The sequence below is a fragment of the Hevea brasiliensis genome, chromosome 3 (genome assembly GCF_030052815.1).
Source record: "Hevea brasiliensis isolate MT/VB/25A 57/8 chromosome 3, ASM3005281v1, whole genome shotgun sequence".
NCBI lineage: Eukaryota > Viridiplantae > Streptophyta > Magnoliopsida > Malpighiales > Euphorbiaceae > Hevea > Hevea brasiliensis.
Window position 1 is genome coordinate 18,873,950 of NC_079495.1, and position 19,023 is coordinate 18,892,972.

General features: G+C 33.5%; 1 protein-coding gene across 11 annotated transcripts in view; it reads right to left on the bottom strand.

Annotated features, from left to right (window-relative positions):
• Positions 1–19,023, bottom strand: part of LOC110642383 (putative disease resistance protein RGA1) — a 92,437-nt gene that overhangs the window by 72,468 nt on the left and 946 nt on the right. For 2 of the 11 annotated variants that reach the window (XM_058143911.1, XM_058143912.1), the window contains exons 2-4: positions 10,694–12,888; positions 9,872–10,523; positions 9,172–9,793 (exon numbers count right to left, since the gene is read on the bottom strand). In XM_058143911.1, coding sequence (XP_057999894.1) covers positions 11,584–12,888 — 1,305 coding nt within the window. In that variant the 3' untranslated portion in view covers positions 9,172–9,793; positions 9,872–10,523; positions 10,694–11,583. Of the gene's footprint in view, positions 1–8,096; positions 9,794–9,871; positions 10,524–10,693; positions 12,889–19,023 lie in introns of those variants that run through there. The other 9 variants (XM_058143915.1, XM_058143910.1, XM_058143906.1 and 6 more) reach the window with 9 other exon arrangements.

Here is a 19,023-nt window from a genome sequence, read left to right on the forward strand (position 1 = left end):
CTGCCTCTCCTCTCCTTTCCTTTTCTGCTCCTTTCTCTCCCCCTTTCTAAAATGGGAAATGGGACTATTTATAGCATTTTCTGACATGGAGCCCTAAAATGGTGTGTTCTAGGAGGAATTTTCTGAGGGAATCTTCTGCCAGCTCATTAATGAAACCTTTGTGGGACTGTATAAGTGGACTGCATAAGTTATGCAGTCCCTTATGCGATTTTAAATTCTGGTTCACTTATGCGAAACTGCATGACTTGGCGTATAGGTTATGCACAATTCCGTGAGAGTGCATAAGGGAGGCGTGAATGTGCATAAGCTATGCAGTCTCCTTATGCACATTTCGGCAGGTATTGGAACAGTGATTTTTCTCCTTATGCAGATATGCATAGCTTATGCGGCAAGTTATGCACAATTTGGTCAATGCATATTTCAACTTGAAAACTTGTTTTTGACATCTTTGGCTGTAGAAGGCACTCCTCAATGGCAAAATTTCTCTTCAGTCCTTCAAAAACACCATTTTTCCTACAAAACAAAGTAAAAATTATAAATTAATCCAAAATTAACAATTATGAAAAATTAACTAAATAACTAATGAAATTATCTAAAAATAACTAATAATAAAATAAAATGGCTATGAAATTAGACCTAAATGACTATGCAAAATGTATGCATCAGTTGGACCTCCTCTTGACAAAGTTTTTATTGGAATAAAATCTAGTCATAATCTAAAGGAAAAAATTCTTGTTCCAACAAATACTTTATTATAAACCATGTACAGACTGGTACTTTCCCTTTTCGCTTCCTTTTAGATTGTAGCCATTCCTACCAAGTAGAAGCACCACCTTTCAACCGACAAGCCACCAATTGGACTTGTTTTTCAAGTGCTATATCCACATGGTTGAAGAATCTATCCACATTCGCAATCTAATCTAATAATTCCTCTATATTGAGATCCCCATAGAATTTAGGAATATCAAGATAACACACACTTCTTCTCCAATCATCATCATACCATTCATGCCTATTGAACATGATTGGTTCATAGTCATCTTCCTCCTCTAAATCATCATGGTAGACATATTGCATGCGTGCAAAAATTAGTCGATAAATAGGATCACCACGAGCCACACCATCTCCTGGCCTTCTTTTGTTAACCCAATTCTTGTTTGTTTTAGTTCCCAAAGCACTAAGACGAACTACAATTTCTCTAAGGTGTATCTCGATACACTCGAATTTGATATCCATCCGTTGCTCCCATCGTTGTAACGTTTTGTTCCTATGGTAAAGGGCTCTAGATCCTCGATCACTCTCCCAAGAACCACTGTAATCACCACATCTATCAAGGTAAGCCATATCGATTGGGGTGATTTTCCCGCTTTGATACCACCTGACGCAGTGCGGAGCTCAAATAGAAACACACTCCATGCACAAAAGTGAAAATAAGGAGAGAAACTTTTTCTAAATTTTTATTAATAATAATTTGTCTCCCAAATTACATGTAGATAAGGGTATTTATAGATATTAATCTCTTAAACCTAATAGGAATGTACAACTACTAAATAGGAATTTTAGATAAACTAAAATACAATAAGAAGATATAAACTAAATAGGAAAACTAAATGCTAAATAAAGTAGGAAAATATTAATTAGTCCTAAATAGAGTATAAGACTTCCTAATTAATTCTAATATAATCTCTACAACTGCTGGGAGTCTTCACAAAACGTCCTAGATAAATTAGGACTGTTGTAAATTAAAATTAGTTAAAAAAAAGTTATGCCTTATTGTCTAAGCCCCGCATCATTTTTCTTTACTGATGAAATATATTTTTTTGATAATTTTTTAGATTAAGATGTTAAATCAGTTTTTTTTTTCCAAATAAATGGTTACTAAATGCTATTTTTTTTTGTTTTTATCAATTATTAATATTAATTATATTATTGACATATAATTATATTTTTATGAAAATTATAAAACGTTAAAATTGTTATATTCATTATCATAATATATATCTTTTCATTTGAAATTACTTTTAGATTGAGAAACAAAAATTTTATTTAAATAATTACATCAATACACTATAATATTGTTTTTTTTTTATCTTCTTTATCTTTTCTAATAATATTCTCAAAATGTTTTGGGATTCAATTCATTGACTGGTCCAATTTGAATTTAATAACAATGACTATCCACTTGCTTCTCCTCAGCATCCAATAGCACAGCTTTCACAGTCAACAAAATATCCTCGAGCTTTTTGATTTCCCCTTGCAAGCCCCATGCAAAACTTATCTCTTGGTAGGCATGGGATGCTAGCGTTTCTAGGAATTTCTCAGTAACATTAAAAGCTAACGACTCTATAGACATTTTGTGTGGGCAAGAAAATTTTTTTTTCCTGGGTTTCAGTTTCTATTTGGTTATGAATTGAATAATAAACTCTGAGAGAACATCCCATTTTATAGCCAGAAATCTCCTTTGGCAAGCATCAAGTTTTCAGTGTACTCAATAAAAGTATAAATTCTATTCTTTGCCTGTTCTAAAAATGAATTTAAGCATATTCTAAGTGTTTGGAGTGTAAAATGGTGCTAACATTAATTCTCCCATCTTCACACTCATTCTTGCTGTAGGCCAAAGTTAAAGGCAATGCTATTCAATTCAAATTTTATTTTATCAATTTAATTTTTATCTTTTATCATTAGTTTCTATTGTGGCTATTAAATTATTTGATACACTAAACAAATCCCTAATTCTCCTATCCCTGCCTCCATCAATATTATTAAATTCAGATTGGACCGGTCAGTGAAGTGAACCCAAAACATTCTGGGATTGTTATTAGACCGAATAAAGAAATGACCGATTAATTCGGCCAATTCAATTTGTCAATGAGAGCAAAATTATTTAAGTGTTGACGAGAAATATGTTTATAATAATAATAATAATAATAATAATAATAATAATAATAATAATAATAATAATAATAATTTAATGTTGCACCATTTTACACTCCAAACACTTAGAATATGTTTAAATTCATTGTTAGAACAAGCAAAGAATAGAATTTATACTTTTATTCACTATACTGAAAACTTGATGCTTGCCATATGAGTTTTCTCACTATAAAATGGGATGTTGATTCAGATGAATCCCAGAAAAGAAAAAAAAAAAAAAATTCTCGACCTCCACAAAATGACTATAGAGTTATTAGCATTCAATATTATTGAGAAATTCCTAGAAAAGCAAGCATCCCATGCCTACCAAAATATAAGTTTTGCATGGGGCTTACAAGGGGAACTGAAAAAGTCCAAGATTATCTTATTACTGAGGGTTTAATGGCTAAAATAAAATTCTTAATTAAATTTTTGTAGGTAAAAGTGGTGCCAAAGACTCGCGGCAAAATTATATATTTTTATATGCATCAAACATACACCTCTCCCACTTCTTGATATCAATTTATAATATCGAGCAGCAGTTTTTGATCGAGGCAAAACCAATTATTTTATAATCGTATAAAAAATCGACACTCAATTTCATAAAATAATCACAGCTTGAAATTGATGCATTAAAAATCATACTACTTATGTTTGATACACTGACATGTTTATGGATGTTTTGGCCCATTCTCCTTTTAGCCTTGTTGCTGGTATTCAAATCCTAATGGCTACCTTTTGTTACTTATGAAATATATTTTTGGATAAATTTTTTAATTAAAATGTTAAATCAATTTTTTTTTTCCAAGTAAACGGTTACTAAATGCTTGTCTTTTCATTTTTATCAATTATTAATTATGCTATTGACATGCAAATTATATACTTACGTGAATTTATAATACTTTAAAACTGTTATATTCATTATCATAGTAGCTTTTAATTTGAAATTATTTTTAGATTAAGAAACAAAAACTATATTTAAATAATTACATCAATACACGATAATATTGTTTTTAAAAAATTATATAAAAGTATTCAATTTTAAATATTACTATATATTAACAAAATACTAATTATAAAAAAATAAATAAACATAATATCATCATCATTATCATCATATACTGATTGAGGAAGGGGAAGGAAAATAAATATCATTCTTCTAGTGGCCCTATAATACAAATTGTGATGTATAGTTGCAAGATTTAGGACTTTTTTGGTTTACTATAGCCATTAATGGATTGATTTTTTTTTTTTTTGATAACCAAAAAATTTGATTAAAGAAAATGAGAGATGTTGAAGATGAGGAGAGTTGCAACCTCGCCCATGCCAACAGGCATTCTCCATATGTGAACGAACACAACCTGAGGAAGATCATTGACGTTAGAAGAGATGGAATTAGCAAAGAGGATAGTTTATAGGGAGATGCACTGGACGATGAGCGAGGTTTGGTAACCTCGACAGCGACTAGGCTGGTTGAAGGGAGAAGGAAGAAGGAGAAAAGGAAACCGGGGAGGGGAGACAGCAAGCAGGAAATAGAAGAAGGGGGTTTCGATTTGATTGGCCAAGATAGGCCTGATTTGAATCTGTTTTAATCCAAAATGCTTTTCTAGTCTTTTTGTTTTACCTTGAGATCAAAAATAAGTCTCAAAAATTTCAAAAAAAAAAAAAAATCTTGGAGGTCTAGAAATATATTTAGAATGTAAAACTCACTACAAGAAATTAATTTTGGAAAAATTCTAGCCGATAATTCCATTAACCGACCAAATATCGATAATTCCATTAGCCGATAATTAGCAATTGTAGTAAATACTGACTATAATATTGAGTCAGTAAACATTTATATCTCATTTTAATAATTAATTTTTTATTTGCTTATTCATATTTATCGACTAAATAAATGGTGGTGAATAAATACCAATGCAAAATGTTAATTGGCATATTTTTTTTATGTGATTTTAAAATTTTATTTTCATTAACTACTGGAATAAAGATACCAAAGTGTATGAAGGAACCTGGCAGAGGTTGTCATGCACATGGCAAATTATTCATTCTTATTTTATTTTGATTGACATTCGAGTAATAGCACATCTTGTTATGTTCATGACCTTTTTCCATGACTAAATGGTAGGTGATTGATGAATTTGATCAAAACGTACATTTTGTTGAAATTGATATCGAGGAAGATTCAGAAATAGCAGAGGTAGCAGGCATTATGAGTACACCATATGTGCAGTTCTTCAAGAACAAGGAGATGCTCGAGTTGGCTAGATTGTTTTATTTGCACACCTCTTTCATTATCTATATGAGTTTTAGATCGGTTTTCTTTCCATTCTTCCTTCCATTTGTTCACATACATTTAGCTATCATTTACGTGGTTTATTGTTTGTGGCTCCTTTAAAATGTTTTATGTTAGTCTCGCAGAACTGTATCAGGAGTCAAAATGAAGAAAGATTACAGAGAATTCATTGAAGCAAATAAATGAGAGGGTATTTTAAGAAATGAATTTGCAGTTGTCATCATTTTGTCATTAAGTTTTGTTCCGAGCAAAGGGTTATAGCCAAATAATGCATTATAATTCTTACAATGATACTTTGTATTGTTAAAGCACTGCATTGTAGATTATACATGCAAACCTTCCAAGGCAATTTTAAATATAAAATTCCATTCTTGTATTTCAGCTTCGCCTATGTAATTTTTTTGGTCACATAGCGACTCTTTAAGATATATGTACTGATGGAATCTGCAGGCATTTTCAACCACCCCCTTGTCTCCCTTGAATTATATTGTATAAAGAGAGATAAGAATACGTGGACAACATAATCATTTGATCATATTAATTTCAGTTAGAGCCGATGAAAATCAAGCATGATTTTATGAGAATTTAATTGAATTTTCTGACAAATGATTTATTAGTAGCGGAGAATTCTTATGGCATGGAAAACTCACCCCTTATGCTTAGCATAAGTTCTATGAAAAGCACCGCTTGTAATGACGAAGGTCGATCCCATACATTGTCTCAAGGATTCCCACACTCTTCAGCTTTGGATGCATTGTGATATACAGCTGCAAAATTTAGGAACGAGTTTGGTTTAGCCATTGTAATTAGGTGTTGGTTTAGGAATCCAATATTAGTTGTAGAAACCACCAAACATATTAAATTGGTAATTGACATACACCAGCACCTCAACAGCTCAATGAAACAGGCACATAGACAAAACCAAATTAATTGGTAATTGACTTGCATCAACACAAATGGCATCTACTACAGCCATCAAAGGATTAGATTTTCTTAATTTTTTTATGAGCAAGAAATTTCATTAGAAAAAAAGAGAGATAGAGAAGATGAAGAGAGCTGCAACCTAGCCCATGCCAACAGGCATTCCCCACAAGACCCGACCTAAAGCAGCAACCTCCTCACCCCAATAAGAACAAAAACAGGCTAAAGTCATATCAGATCAACGAAGATACAGCAAAATCCAGACAATTCTAAAAGAAAGCTATGAAGACATGCGAGAGTGACCTCGGTTAGCTGAACAATCGGCAGCCAAATTTGCTTCACTTAGAAAAGACACATATGTATAAACCTCTGTGATCACAGAGAACACCCCCCAATGTAACAGGGACCAGGTTTCCCTCACGAAGAGCCATCGATGTTCCCTTTCACACAGTCAGGTGGAGCAGACCAAAAGGAAAGTGGATGAGGACTTCCAAACTGAGAGTCTATGAAAAGACAAATTGGCTAAAGTCTTCCACTCAACGAAGGGACATAAAACAGAGCTCAGCAAACAAAAATTAATATACCACTATCTTAGAATCTAAGTCCAAACTTTCCAAGAACAGGGGCAATGCAGGTATTATTTCTTACCTTTGATTTCCTCCATGGCAAAAGGTAATTCTCCAAGAGACGAAGACATTTAGAGACCCAGCACATCTTCCTCTCCTAAAGAGAACCTAGCACCAATGCATACCATTCTCATCCAATAGTACCTAAGTCTCTAGACATGTTTATGGATGAACAATGAGTCAATGTGCTTAATTGCTTGCACTAGCTGGGATAACTTTTGTTTGATACACTGACATGTTCTTCCTGCAAGATCTGTATTTTATCAATTGGAAATCTGTTCAAAAAGGGAGAGTTCATGTGGTTTCTTCTTTTTTCTAAAAGCTTATCCTCAATGCAAAAGACTCCTTGCATTGGAAGAGGTTGTTTCCAGGATTTGGAACCCATGACCTTATTAGTCACAAAAAAGCAACCTTACTATTGTGCCAAGGTCGAGAACCTTTACTTTTTCTTCTTGTTTCTAATTAATGTTGTTAAATCTTAATGCCAAGATTGATTGAAGAGACCAATGAAAAATAAATTACTGACAAGAATCAAATTACTGAGCAGAAACGACATACTATGCACGTGATTTCTTGTAATCTTTTCCTTGTTTTTGTTGAATAAGTAGAAGCCTGGTATTTCTTGACAAGCATTCTTTTGATCTCTGATGTAGTCACGTTGACTCAGGAATCTGATGATTCTGGAAGCCCCTTAAAACAAAATGTTCCAAACAAATTAACGATAGTATTAGTGGAAACACGTAGCACAAACTGTTAAATTAAACGTACAATTGTCTTTGAGTTTGCTTTAAAGTATCAGAGGAGGATTTCCTTTTTTCTTGGACAAGGAAATGTAGCTTCAGCGAACAACAGTGATATAAGACATTATGCATATGCTTGGTAAGATGTAAATTGAATGTAATAAAATAAAATTTCAATAGAAAAATGGACTGGAAATTCATATGGTGGCTGTGTATTTCATTCAATTACATCCTGACAAACATGATATGATACCTTTTTCTTTTATTGATCAACTATAATTAAAATTTGAGTTTAGCTCACCTTTGCAGCCATCTTTGCTTCTCCAAAATAAACAGCTTCTCTGCCGGAAAGGAGGAAGAGATCATTAAGCCAATCAACGACATCGAAATTGGGTTGGTGAACAGAGAAAACATATATCTTTCCATCATGAGCAAAATTTCTTAGGACTTGATCACAAACAAAGATGAAGCACTATGGCAAATATAAATACTTTTATATTTACAATATAAAAGTAAAAGAAACAACAGTTTAGAGATACAAATAGTAGATTAACAAGTTTCTTAAGCATTATTTACAATATAAAACACATGTACTGGCAATTTACAATATAAGAAAGAAATTTCATTGAAGAAACAGAGAAATACAGAAGATGAGGAGAGTTGCAACCTAGCCCATGCCAACAGGCATTCCCCACAAGACCCGACCTAAAGCAGCAACCTCCTCACCCCATTAAGAACAAAAACAGACTAAAGTCATATCAGATCAATAAAGACACAGCAAAATCTAGACAATCCTAAAAGAAATATATGAAGACATACGAGAGTGACCCTGCTTAGCTAAACAATTGGTAGCCATATTTGCTTCACTTAGAAAAATACTCAAATAAACCTATGTGATCACAGAGAACACCCCCAATGGAACAGGGACCAGGATTCCCTCGCAAAGAGCCATCCACCTTCCGTTTCACACAATCAAATGAAGCAGAGCAAAAGGAAAGTGGATGAGGATGTCCAAACTGAGTCTATGAAAAGACATGGCTAAAGTCTTCCACTCTACAATGGGACATAAAATGGGGCTCAGCAATCAAAAATTAATATACCGCTATCTTAGAATCCAAGTCCAAACATTCCAAGAATAGGGGCAGTGTAGGAAAGATGAGCTTCTGTTTCTCCTTGTACCATAAAACGAGGACAGATATGTTGCGAAGGATCTAGAATACCAATGGAAGACAACCAATTTTTCGTCCATAACCTATCCTGACGTGCCAACCATACCAACAATTTCGCCTTTGGAGCTGCAAGCCTACACCAGATGTTAACAGAAAAATCTTGGGATTGGAAAGAAGCGTTTAACAAGCATTTGTAGAAAGAATTGGCTGACAAAACTCCATTCAGTGATGGTTCCACATTAGCCTATCATTCCTTGAGGACACAGCTTGAAAGAGCTCAACAGAGAAAGAAGATTAGCAAGCAACTGCAGCTCCCAATCATATGGGTTACGAGGCCAATAAAAAACCCATTGCCAATAATTATTAGTCCAAGTGCCAAAATCACAGATGTGCCCCTATGGAAGAACAGATAAATTAAACAGGCCGGAAATTGGAATTTAAGTGCTACGTACAATACCCAAATGGATTGGATAACCTTTGGAAAGTATTGTTCCTTAGTTCCTTACCTTCTTTTTTTCCTCCATGGCAAAAGGTAAGCCTCCAAGAGACATGAGAACCACGATGCCATAAAGAAACCCAGCACATCTTCCTCTCCCAAAGAGAGCCCAGCACCTATGCGTACCATAATGTAGAATAACATTCTCATCCAATAGTACCTAAGTCTCTGCACGTGTTTGTGGATGAACAATGAGTCAATGTGCTTAATTTCTTCCACCAGCTGGGATAACTTGTGTTTGATACGTTGACATGTTCTTCCTGCAAGATCTGTATTTTATCAATTGGAAATCAGTTTAAAAGGGAGTGATCATGTGGTTTCTTCTTTTTCCTAAAAGCTTATCCCTATTGCATAAGACTCCTACATTGCGACGGGTTGTTGATTTGGAACCCATGACCTTTTAGTCACAAAAGAGCAACCTTACTATTGTGCCAAGGTGGAGAACCTTTACTTTTTCTTTTTTCTAATTAATATTGTTACATTTTAATGCCAAGATTGATTGAAGAAACCAATGAAAAATAAATTACTGACTAGAATCAAATTACTGAGTAGAAACTACATACAGTGCATGTGATTTCTTGTAACCTTTTCCTTGTTTTTGATCTCTGATGTAGTCATGTTGACTAAGGAATCTGAAGACAAAATGTTCCAAACAAATTAACTATAGTATTAGTGAAAACACATAGCACAAACTGTTAAATTAAACATACCATTGTCTTTGAGTTTGCTTTAAAGCAGCAACTATTTTGTCGAATGAAGTAATGTATCAGAGGAAATGATCAGGAGGATTTCTTTTTTCTTGGACAAGGAAATGCAGCTTTAGCGAACAACTGTGATATAAGACAGTATTCATATGTTTGGTAAGATGTAAATTGAATGTAATAATAAAAATTCATTTTTTGTCTGTATATTTCATTCAGTTACATCCTAACAAACATGATACGATACCCTTTTCTTTTATTGATCAAATATAATTCAAATTTGAACTTAGCTTACCTTTGTAACCATCATTTCTTCTCCAAAATAAACAGCTTTTTCTGCTGGAAAGGAGGAAGAGATCATCGAGCCAATCAACGACATCGAAATTGGGTTGGTGAACAGAGAAAACAAGCTTTCCATCATGTGCAAAATTTCTTAGGACATGAAGCACTATCGCAAATATAAATACTTTTTATATTTACAATATAAAAGTAAAAGAAACAACAGTTTAGAGATACAAATAGTAGATTAACAAGTTTCTTAAACATTATTTACAATATAAAACACATGCATTGGCAATTTACAGCACAGAACAAGCACAACATCAAATACAAACATTGTTACATTCAGCAGTTGGCATTTTCAGCAGAGTTGCCATGATATCTGCCACAAAAGTTGAAAACCAAATGAGCTGAAGAAGGTTATCATGTAGCGCAACCATTTAAACAATTTATTAAATCAATCTAAAATACTAAATTCCTCAACTTGCAAATCCCTAAAATAAAAAAGAAAAAGAAAAATTAAAAACAATTTTAGATGAAATTTATACGCACCTAATCTTCACTTGTTGAATCGATGTGAGAATCATCTGTGGAATTGATCTCAGAACCGTGAAGAACAATTTTAGGGATATGAGCAATCTTGGACCAATCTTCACCTTCTCCACGTTCACATCTTTCACTCAATTCATCACAATACTCGATCACAATTTGTTGAAGAGATACTATATTCTGTAGGCACGCAGGCAATTCTTTGAGGTTTGTACACATTCTTAGTTTTAAGAGTTGCAAAGTGTTGGTGGATCCTCGAAGAAGCCATTCTGGAAACTCTACCAATTCTGGTAACTGTTTGAGTATCAGCCTTTGAAGGCTGAATCGAGCCAAGTCTTGGTCGGCTTTCCCTTCCTCCATCGTCAAATTGAGGTTTTCACAATCCTCGATTATAAGAGTCTCTAATGCAGTGAGGTATTTCATACTTTGAGGCAAAGAGATTAAGCTTTCACATTCGCTAATAATCAGTGTTCGAAGATGTTTGAGGCCTTGCATATCTTCAAACAAGTATTCTAAATTTTCAGATTCGACAATGCCCAAAAACCTAAGAGATGTCAAGCAGCCTAGTCCATTCTTTGCCAAACACTTCTGCTTTGTGGAAAAAATTAGAAATCTAAGGCTGATCAAGTACCTTATATCATTGGGTAACTCCTCAGTACGAAGTAACAAAGATTGTAAATTCTGTAACTTGCAAATAGAATTGGGGACCTTTTTAATTTCAGGTAAAAATAAAAGCCTCAAATGCTTTAAAGACCCAATCCTTTCCAGCGGTACCTCTAATTGGGATTCTGACAAGTCCAACATCCGCAAATATTTTAATCTTGACAAACATAAATCCAAGGCTGATTGACTGATTTCCTCAGTTCTCATAAATACAGCAGTTCGCACATGCTCTAAATCTTGTAAGAGAGTGGAAACACCATGACAAACATCGCACTCTTTGAGATGTGTGTGGTGGTTGAGGTTATTGCTGAAAATTCATTTTGTGTCAATGATAATGCAAGATCATGTACTAGATCATGCATTTTACAGTCAATATACCAATCATGGTCCTCAAAATCTTGAAAAAAAGATCTAGACCCCAACTCCTGAAAATAGCGCCACCCAATATCTTCTAAATCTTCATTTTCATTTGTTGATTCAAGAAGTCCATGTGCCATCCAAAATTGAATTAATGCAAAACTTGTGTATTCGTAGTCCTTTGGATAAAAGGAGCAATAAGCAAAGCACTTTTTCAAATAAGCAGGCAATTGTTCATAACTTAATCTTAAAGCAGGTAAAATTTTGTCATTTTCCTTTTGCTCTATTTTCCACAACTCACTATCTCTTATAAATTTCCAGTAATTTTCATCTTTATTTGTTAAAAGAAGTGATGCTAGTGTCTTCACTGCTAATGGAACCCCTTTGCATTTTTCTACAATTTTATCCCCAATTTTTAACAAGTTTGGATAGTGCTTCTCTTCACCTTCTTTAAATGCACATCTAGTAAACAAAGCCACACACTTATCATGCGGAAGACCTGATAACTCATATGGTTCTGGAATGGTGCCCATAATGGAGGCTACTTTCTTACTACGCGTAGTTACTAAAATTTTGCTTCCATTAGCACCTGTAAACAAAAGCTCTTGTAATGGATCCCACCTCATAGAATCTTCATTCCACACATCATCTAAAATGAGAAAGTATTTTTTATCACCAATTTTTTCTCGCAAGATTTTTTGCAACTGTTCCACTTCCAAATTGCTTCTGTTCTCTCCATCACTGGTGACACATTTAATAATTTTCTCAATCAAATTTTTTATGTCAAAATCTTCTGATACACATACCCACATCTTAAGTTGAAAATGATCTTGTACTCTTTTATCATTATAAACTAATTTAGAGAGTGCAGTCTTCCCCAAACCACCAATTCCCACAATAGGAATAACATCGATTTTTCCACCATCATTAGGCTTTTGTAAAAGTCTGATGATATTTTCTTTATCCTTATCTCTTCCTATAATATCAGACACATTTACAAAGGAGTGGGTCATCGCTCTTTCCTTAGGCATAGAACGCCTACCTTCATCTCGTTCATTAAGATGAAACTTAGCCTTATGAGATGTAATTTCATCTAATTGCTCTCTTATTTGTTTTATTTTATGACCCATTTTAAAAGAGAAAGCAAGTGGATTAGAGGATGAAAAAAGGCGACCCACCTGAAATTAAATATGATACATATAAATTAAGAAAAAAAATAAACAAATAAATATGCATATAAAATAAAATTTATCGAGCTACAATATATATAAAAGTATAAGTAAAAGGACAACCTCATGGATAAAAACTTATATTATTTTAAAAAAATATATATGATTTTGTATATAATAATTAATAAGAAAATTATAAATGATAAAATAAAAGAAAACCTTAAAGATATATTTTTATTATTGTATGCAATTATTACAAACTCTGAATCTATAAATTAAATTGAGCTTAATTCCTAATAAAAAAATGCCAAAATTTAAGCTATAAATGATCTCTTAAATAGCAAAAAAAATATCAATTATAACGAGTACATTATTTGATTAATTTTTGTATTATTTTATTGGTTATATTTAACTATTCCTTTATTAATATGAATTCATAACACCTAATATATTAATAAATCAACAAAAATTCATATTTCGTAATTAGGTTAATAGAAATTCATATTCAATTACTAATATATATATATATTATGTCTCTAATTTTATTTACGTTGCCCTATAACTGATAAGTATTATAAGGTCGTGAGGTTTCACTAAAGTATTATTAATATAATATAAAAATCTAAATCCAATAATAATTCTTGGCCGTATGTTTACTAAAATATTTAATCTCCTTCACTAATTGCTGCACTTGATAATTTACTTTTATGTATTGTTAGCATAATTACAGCAATCAGCATGATTATAGGAGATTTGTGTAACATAATTACAGCAATCAGCATGATTATAGGAGATTTGTGTAGCATAATTATAGCAATTATTATTCTTGTCCAAATTAGTTCATATTCTCATGTATAAATAGATGTAATATCTCTGTAAATGAGACACAGACAAATACACAATCCTTTTCTTCATTACTTGTATTCTTTCTTCTAACGTGGTATCAGAGCCATAAAACTTTTATTTCTAGTTTTTTGGGGTCTCTCTGCTCTCTCTACAACCTGTTCTGGTTCATTCTTTCATACCTATTATTATACCATTTTTTTTCTCCTCATCTTGTTATCAATGGAGAAATCTGATATTTCAAAACCTATTGCAATGATTCCATTGGTTCCAACTATAATCTTTGGGTTCAAGGAATGAAAAGTTTTTGATAGGTCGCAAGCTTTGGCGTATTGTTACCGGAGATATCACTACGCCGACAAGAGAGAACGATGAAACCGATGCAAAATTTGTCGACCGTCTTGAGGATTGGGATAGTAAAAATCATCAGATCATCACCTGGTTTCGCAATACCTCTGTCTCGTCCATCCACATCCAGTTTGCTAATTATGACTCTGCAAAAGAAATCTGGGATTTTTTGGCTAATCGATATCAGACCACTGGACTTGCCCACTATTATCAGTTGTGGACTACTCTTCATAATCAAACAAGAAGCGAGTCAATCTGTGAATGATTTTCTTGCCCGTGTCCAACCTATTTGGAATCAAATATCTCGTGCCAAAATCGTGAAGATCATCTTCATCTCATTCAAGTTCTAATGGCTCTTCGATCGTAATATGAGGCCGTTCGGCGTCCCCGCTACATCGAAATCCACTCCCATCATTGGAAACCGCTATTCAAGAGATTATTTTTGAAGAGACTCGTCTCGGTTTGGATAAAACTCCTCAATTTGAAGTCGCTCTTGCAACTACTCGATCCTCACATCAATCCGGCAATCAACTCGTAAGAATTGTAATCAAATTGGTCATGCTTTTGCATATTGTCCTACCATAAAATGCAGATATTGTCATGGTTACGGTCATATTCTTGAACATTGTCCCACACGCCTCCAAGATCAAAAGGAGGGCATTCTAAATTCAAGAATGTCTCAAAGCCTGGATCTTCCTCCACATCGCTTCTTGTCGCATCGAGGGCTCTACCGCCATCACCATGAGTGATCTTGAGGCACTATTCAAACAGTTATCTCTTCTAATTCTCCTTTGCCATGTCGCCACTCCGGTAATTCTTATTGGCTTTTTGACTCTGCATGTTGTAATCATATGACCACTAATCTTAAATTCTTGTCTTCTCAGAAACTGTATCTTCCTTACCACCAATCCATACCGCAAATGGTACTAAAATGAACATCACACATACGGTCATGTGTCTACCTCAAATCTTCATCTCCGACACCTATTATATCCCTAATTTGGCACTCAATCTTATTTCATTGGTCATTGTGTGAAAAAGGACTAAATGTTATTTTTTCTCACCATGGTGTCCAGGTACAGGATCCACAAACGGGACAGATTCTTGGGGAGGGTCGCAGAGTGGGTCGATTATTTGAGCTTACATCTTTACATCTTCCTCCGAGATTTGTGTCTGCAGCTACAATCCCTAATTCCTCCATTCACCAATGGCATCTTCGTCTTGGTCATGCTTCTACCAGTAAAATTCAACCTTTAATTTCTCGTGGATTATTAGGATCTACTAAGTTTGAGTCATTTAATTGTTTAAATTGTCAGCTTGCAAAACAACCTGCATTATCTTTTCCCATAATAATACTACTTCAGACACTCCTTTTGGTTTAATTCATTCTGACATTTGGGGTCCTTCTCCTATTTCTTCAATAAATGGTTTTCGTTATTTTGTAATATTTATTGATGATTATTCTCGGTTTACTTGGATATATTTTTGAAACATCGATCTGAGTTATCACAAATTTACATCACATTTGCAAAAATGATTAAAACTCGATTCTCTTGTGACATTAAAATTCTCCAATGCATACAATGCCATGGAATATCGGATTCTTCTTTGCTTCATTTCTTAGTCAACAAGGCACCGTTGTTCAACGCGTTCTTGTCCTCACACCTCTCAACAGAATGGGCGAGAACGCAAGCATCGCCATATTCTTGATTCTCAGACTCTTCTTCTTTCTGCCTCATGTCCAGAAAAATTTTGGGGAGAAGCAGCTTTTCATGCTGTTTATGTTATTAATCGTCTTCCTACCTTGGTTCTTCATAATTTATCTCCTTTTGAAAAGTTGTTTGGACAACCTCCTGACTATTCCATCCTTAAACCTTTTGGATGTGTTTCTTTTGTTCTTTTACAACCTCATGAACATACCAAATTAGAACACCGTGCTCGCTCATGTTGTTTTCTTGGTTATGGCATTGAACACAAAGGGTATCGTTGTTGGGATCCTGTTTCTAATAAGTTACGCATCTCTCGTCATGTTACCTTTTGGGAAAATACTATGTTCTCTTCTCTTTCCAAATTTCATCACTCTGTCAATACTGACTCTCTATTTTTCACTGACTCCTCCAAAGAGCTGTTTCCAAGTCCTGATCCAGGTGATTGTGATGTGCTCAATATTAGCCCAACTACACCGCCTCGTTGAATCAGACAGCTTGTTGATCCAAAGACTGCTTTGCATCTCCTCCTAGCACTACTCTTCGTCGTTCTACCCGTGTAAGAGAAACTCCTCATTATCTTTCGATTTTCATTGTTACTCTACTATTGCAACCCTTCATGAGCCTCATTCTTATCGTGAGGCAATCGACCCTCTTTGGCGACAAGCTATGACCGATGAACTTGGGCTTTAGAGAAAACTCATACTTGGGATTTAGTTGATCTTCCACCAAACAAGACTCCTATTGGTTGCAAATGGATTTACAAAATCAAGACCCGCTCGATGGAACTATTGAACGCTACAAAGCTCGCTTAGTAGCCAAAGGGTACACTCAAGAGTATGGTATCGACTATGAGGAAACTTTTGCTCCAAAGTGGCGATTAACATCTATTCGCGATCTCTTAGCTATTGCGGTTCGTAAATGGAAACTTTTCGGATGGATGTTAAAAATGCTTTTCTTCATGGTGATTTAAGAAGAGGTTTATATGCATCCTCCTCCGGTTATCATTCTCCTCATAAGGTTTGCAAACTTCGAGCCTTATATGGATTAAAACAAGCTCCTGTGGCCTGGTTTGCCAAATTTAGTTCCACTCTTGCTCAACTTGGTTTTCTCTAGTCCACATGATTACGCATTATTCACTCGCCGAAGCGGTGGTATTGTTCTTCTTTGCTTTATGTTGATGATATGATAATAACAGAGATGATTCATCTGGTATTTTAGAGTTACAACATTATCTCAATCAACATTTTGAAATGAAAGACCTGGGTTCTCTCAGCTATTTTTTGGGCCTTGAAGTTTCTCAAAATTCTGATGGCTATTATCTATCTCAAGCCAAGTATGCATCCGACTTACTTTCTCGAGCAGCATCATCGATAGCAAAACAAGATCAACCCCATTGGAGCTCAATTGCAAACTTACACCTCTTGATGGCACTCCTCTTGATGATCCTACTTTATATCGACAGCTTGTCGGGAGTCTTGTTTATCTCACAGTTACTCGACCTGATATTTCATATGCTGTTCATCTGGTCAGCCAGTTTATGTCTGCTCCTCGCTCAACTCATTTCTGCAGATTAATCCTTCGTTATATCAAAGGCACTCTTTTCATGGTTTGCACTTTTCCGCTACCTCCTCCCTAGTATTATCGGCTACTCGATCTTGATTGGGTGGTGATCCGGCGGATCGTCGCTCTACAATCAGTTATTGTTTCTTCTTGGGTAATTCTCTTATCTCTTGGCGTAGCAAAAAGCAATCTGTTGTTGCACGTTCTAGCACAGAATCTGAATATCGTGCTCTTGCTGATGCTACATCTGATTTACTTTGGTTACGGTGGTTATTAACTGATTTGAGTGTCACTCATTCTTACGCCACAATACTTCATTGCGATAATAGAAGTGCCATACTGATTTCTCATAATGATGTATTTCATGAGCGTACCAAACACATCGAAATTGATTGTCATTTTATGTACGTCATCATGTTGCTCATGGCACCATATGTTTGATTCCTATCTCCTCTCCACCAAACCCGATATATTCACCAAAACGCATCCTCCCGCCGCCGGGATCTCTTAAGCAAACTCAAGTTGGCACTGTATACCACCTTGAGTTTGAGGGGGTGTTAGCATAATTACAGAATCGGCATGATTATAGGAGATTTGTGTAACATAATTACAAAGAATCAAGATGATTATAGGAGATTTGTGTAGCATAATTATAGCAATTATTATTCTTGTCCAAATTAGTTCATATTCTCATGTATAAATAGATGTAATATCTCTGTAAATGAGACACAGACAAATACACAATCCTTTTCTTCATTACTTGTATTCTTTCTTCTAACATGTATAATTACTTTACTTTTCTATAATTTATTCAACAATCGTGAGAATTTTTTTGTAAATTGTTATATTGTTTTCATATAATTATAAATAAAATTTTCATGAACATATATATATACATACATTTTTAGCTTTTTACTAGTTGAATTTTCCTCAAAATCAAAATATTAAGTATATTATTTATTCATAAATTATATTACATCACTTGTATTGAACATAAAATTTTTTATATATTTATAAAAACATAATATTCCTAATTTCAATCTACATAATTATATTGCTGATATCTATTATATTTTTGTATAATTTAAAGTAAAAGTTAAAAAGTTAAATTTATATATTTTCAAAAAATTTTAAAAAAATTAATTTAAACTGTTATAATAAATTAAATTAAATTAAAATAACAATAATATCTATAAAATTGCGAATATTAAATAAACTAAACCTTTTAGCTTATTTCAAGACATGAACTATAAAAAAATAATAAAATAAAATAAATAATATAAATCAACAAAAATCGAATATTCATTATAAAAATTGGCTATAAAAATATAATTTAAAAGAAATTTTATTTGATTTTGATAAAAATTAATATTAATTAAAAAATGTTCATAACAACTAAATATAAATCCAATTAATTTATTTTCCTATATCTATATTATAATTAATTTATAATTATAATTTCTTAAAAATAGCTATTGTAGAAATAGTACTATATCAGCAATCAAATATTATTTCTTACATTACTAAAGGATAAATATATTACTTATATTGGGTACAACTCCTCCTCTCCTCTCTTTTTCTTCTTTTCTCTTTTATTTTTTTTTTCTAGCAGTCACCGATAAATTTCTCATTGGTGGATACCCCTAGATCATTCTCTTTTTTTTTTTATTGTTTTGTTATTTTT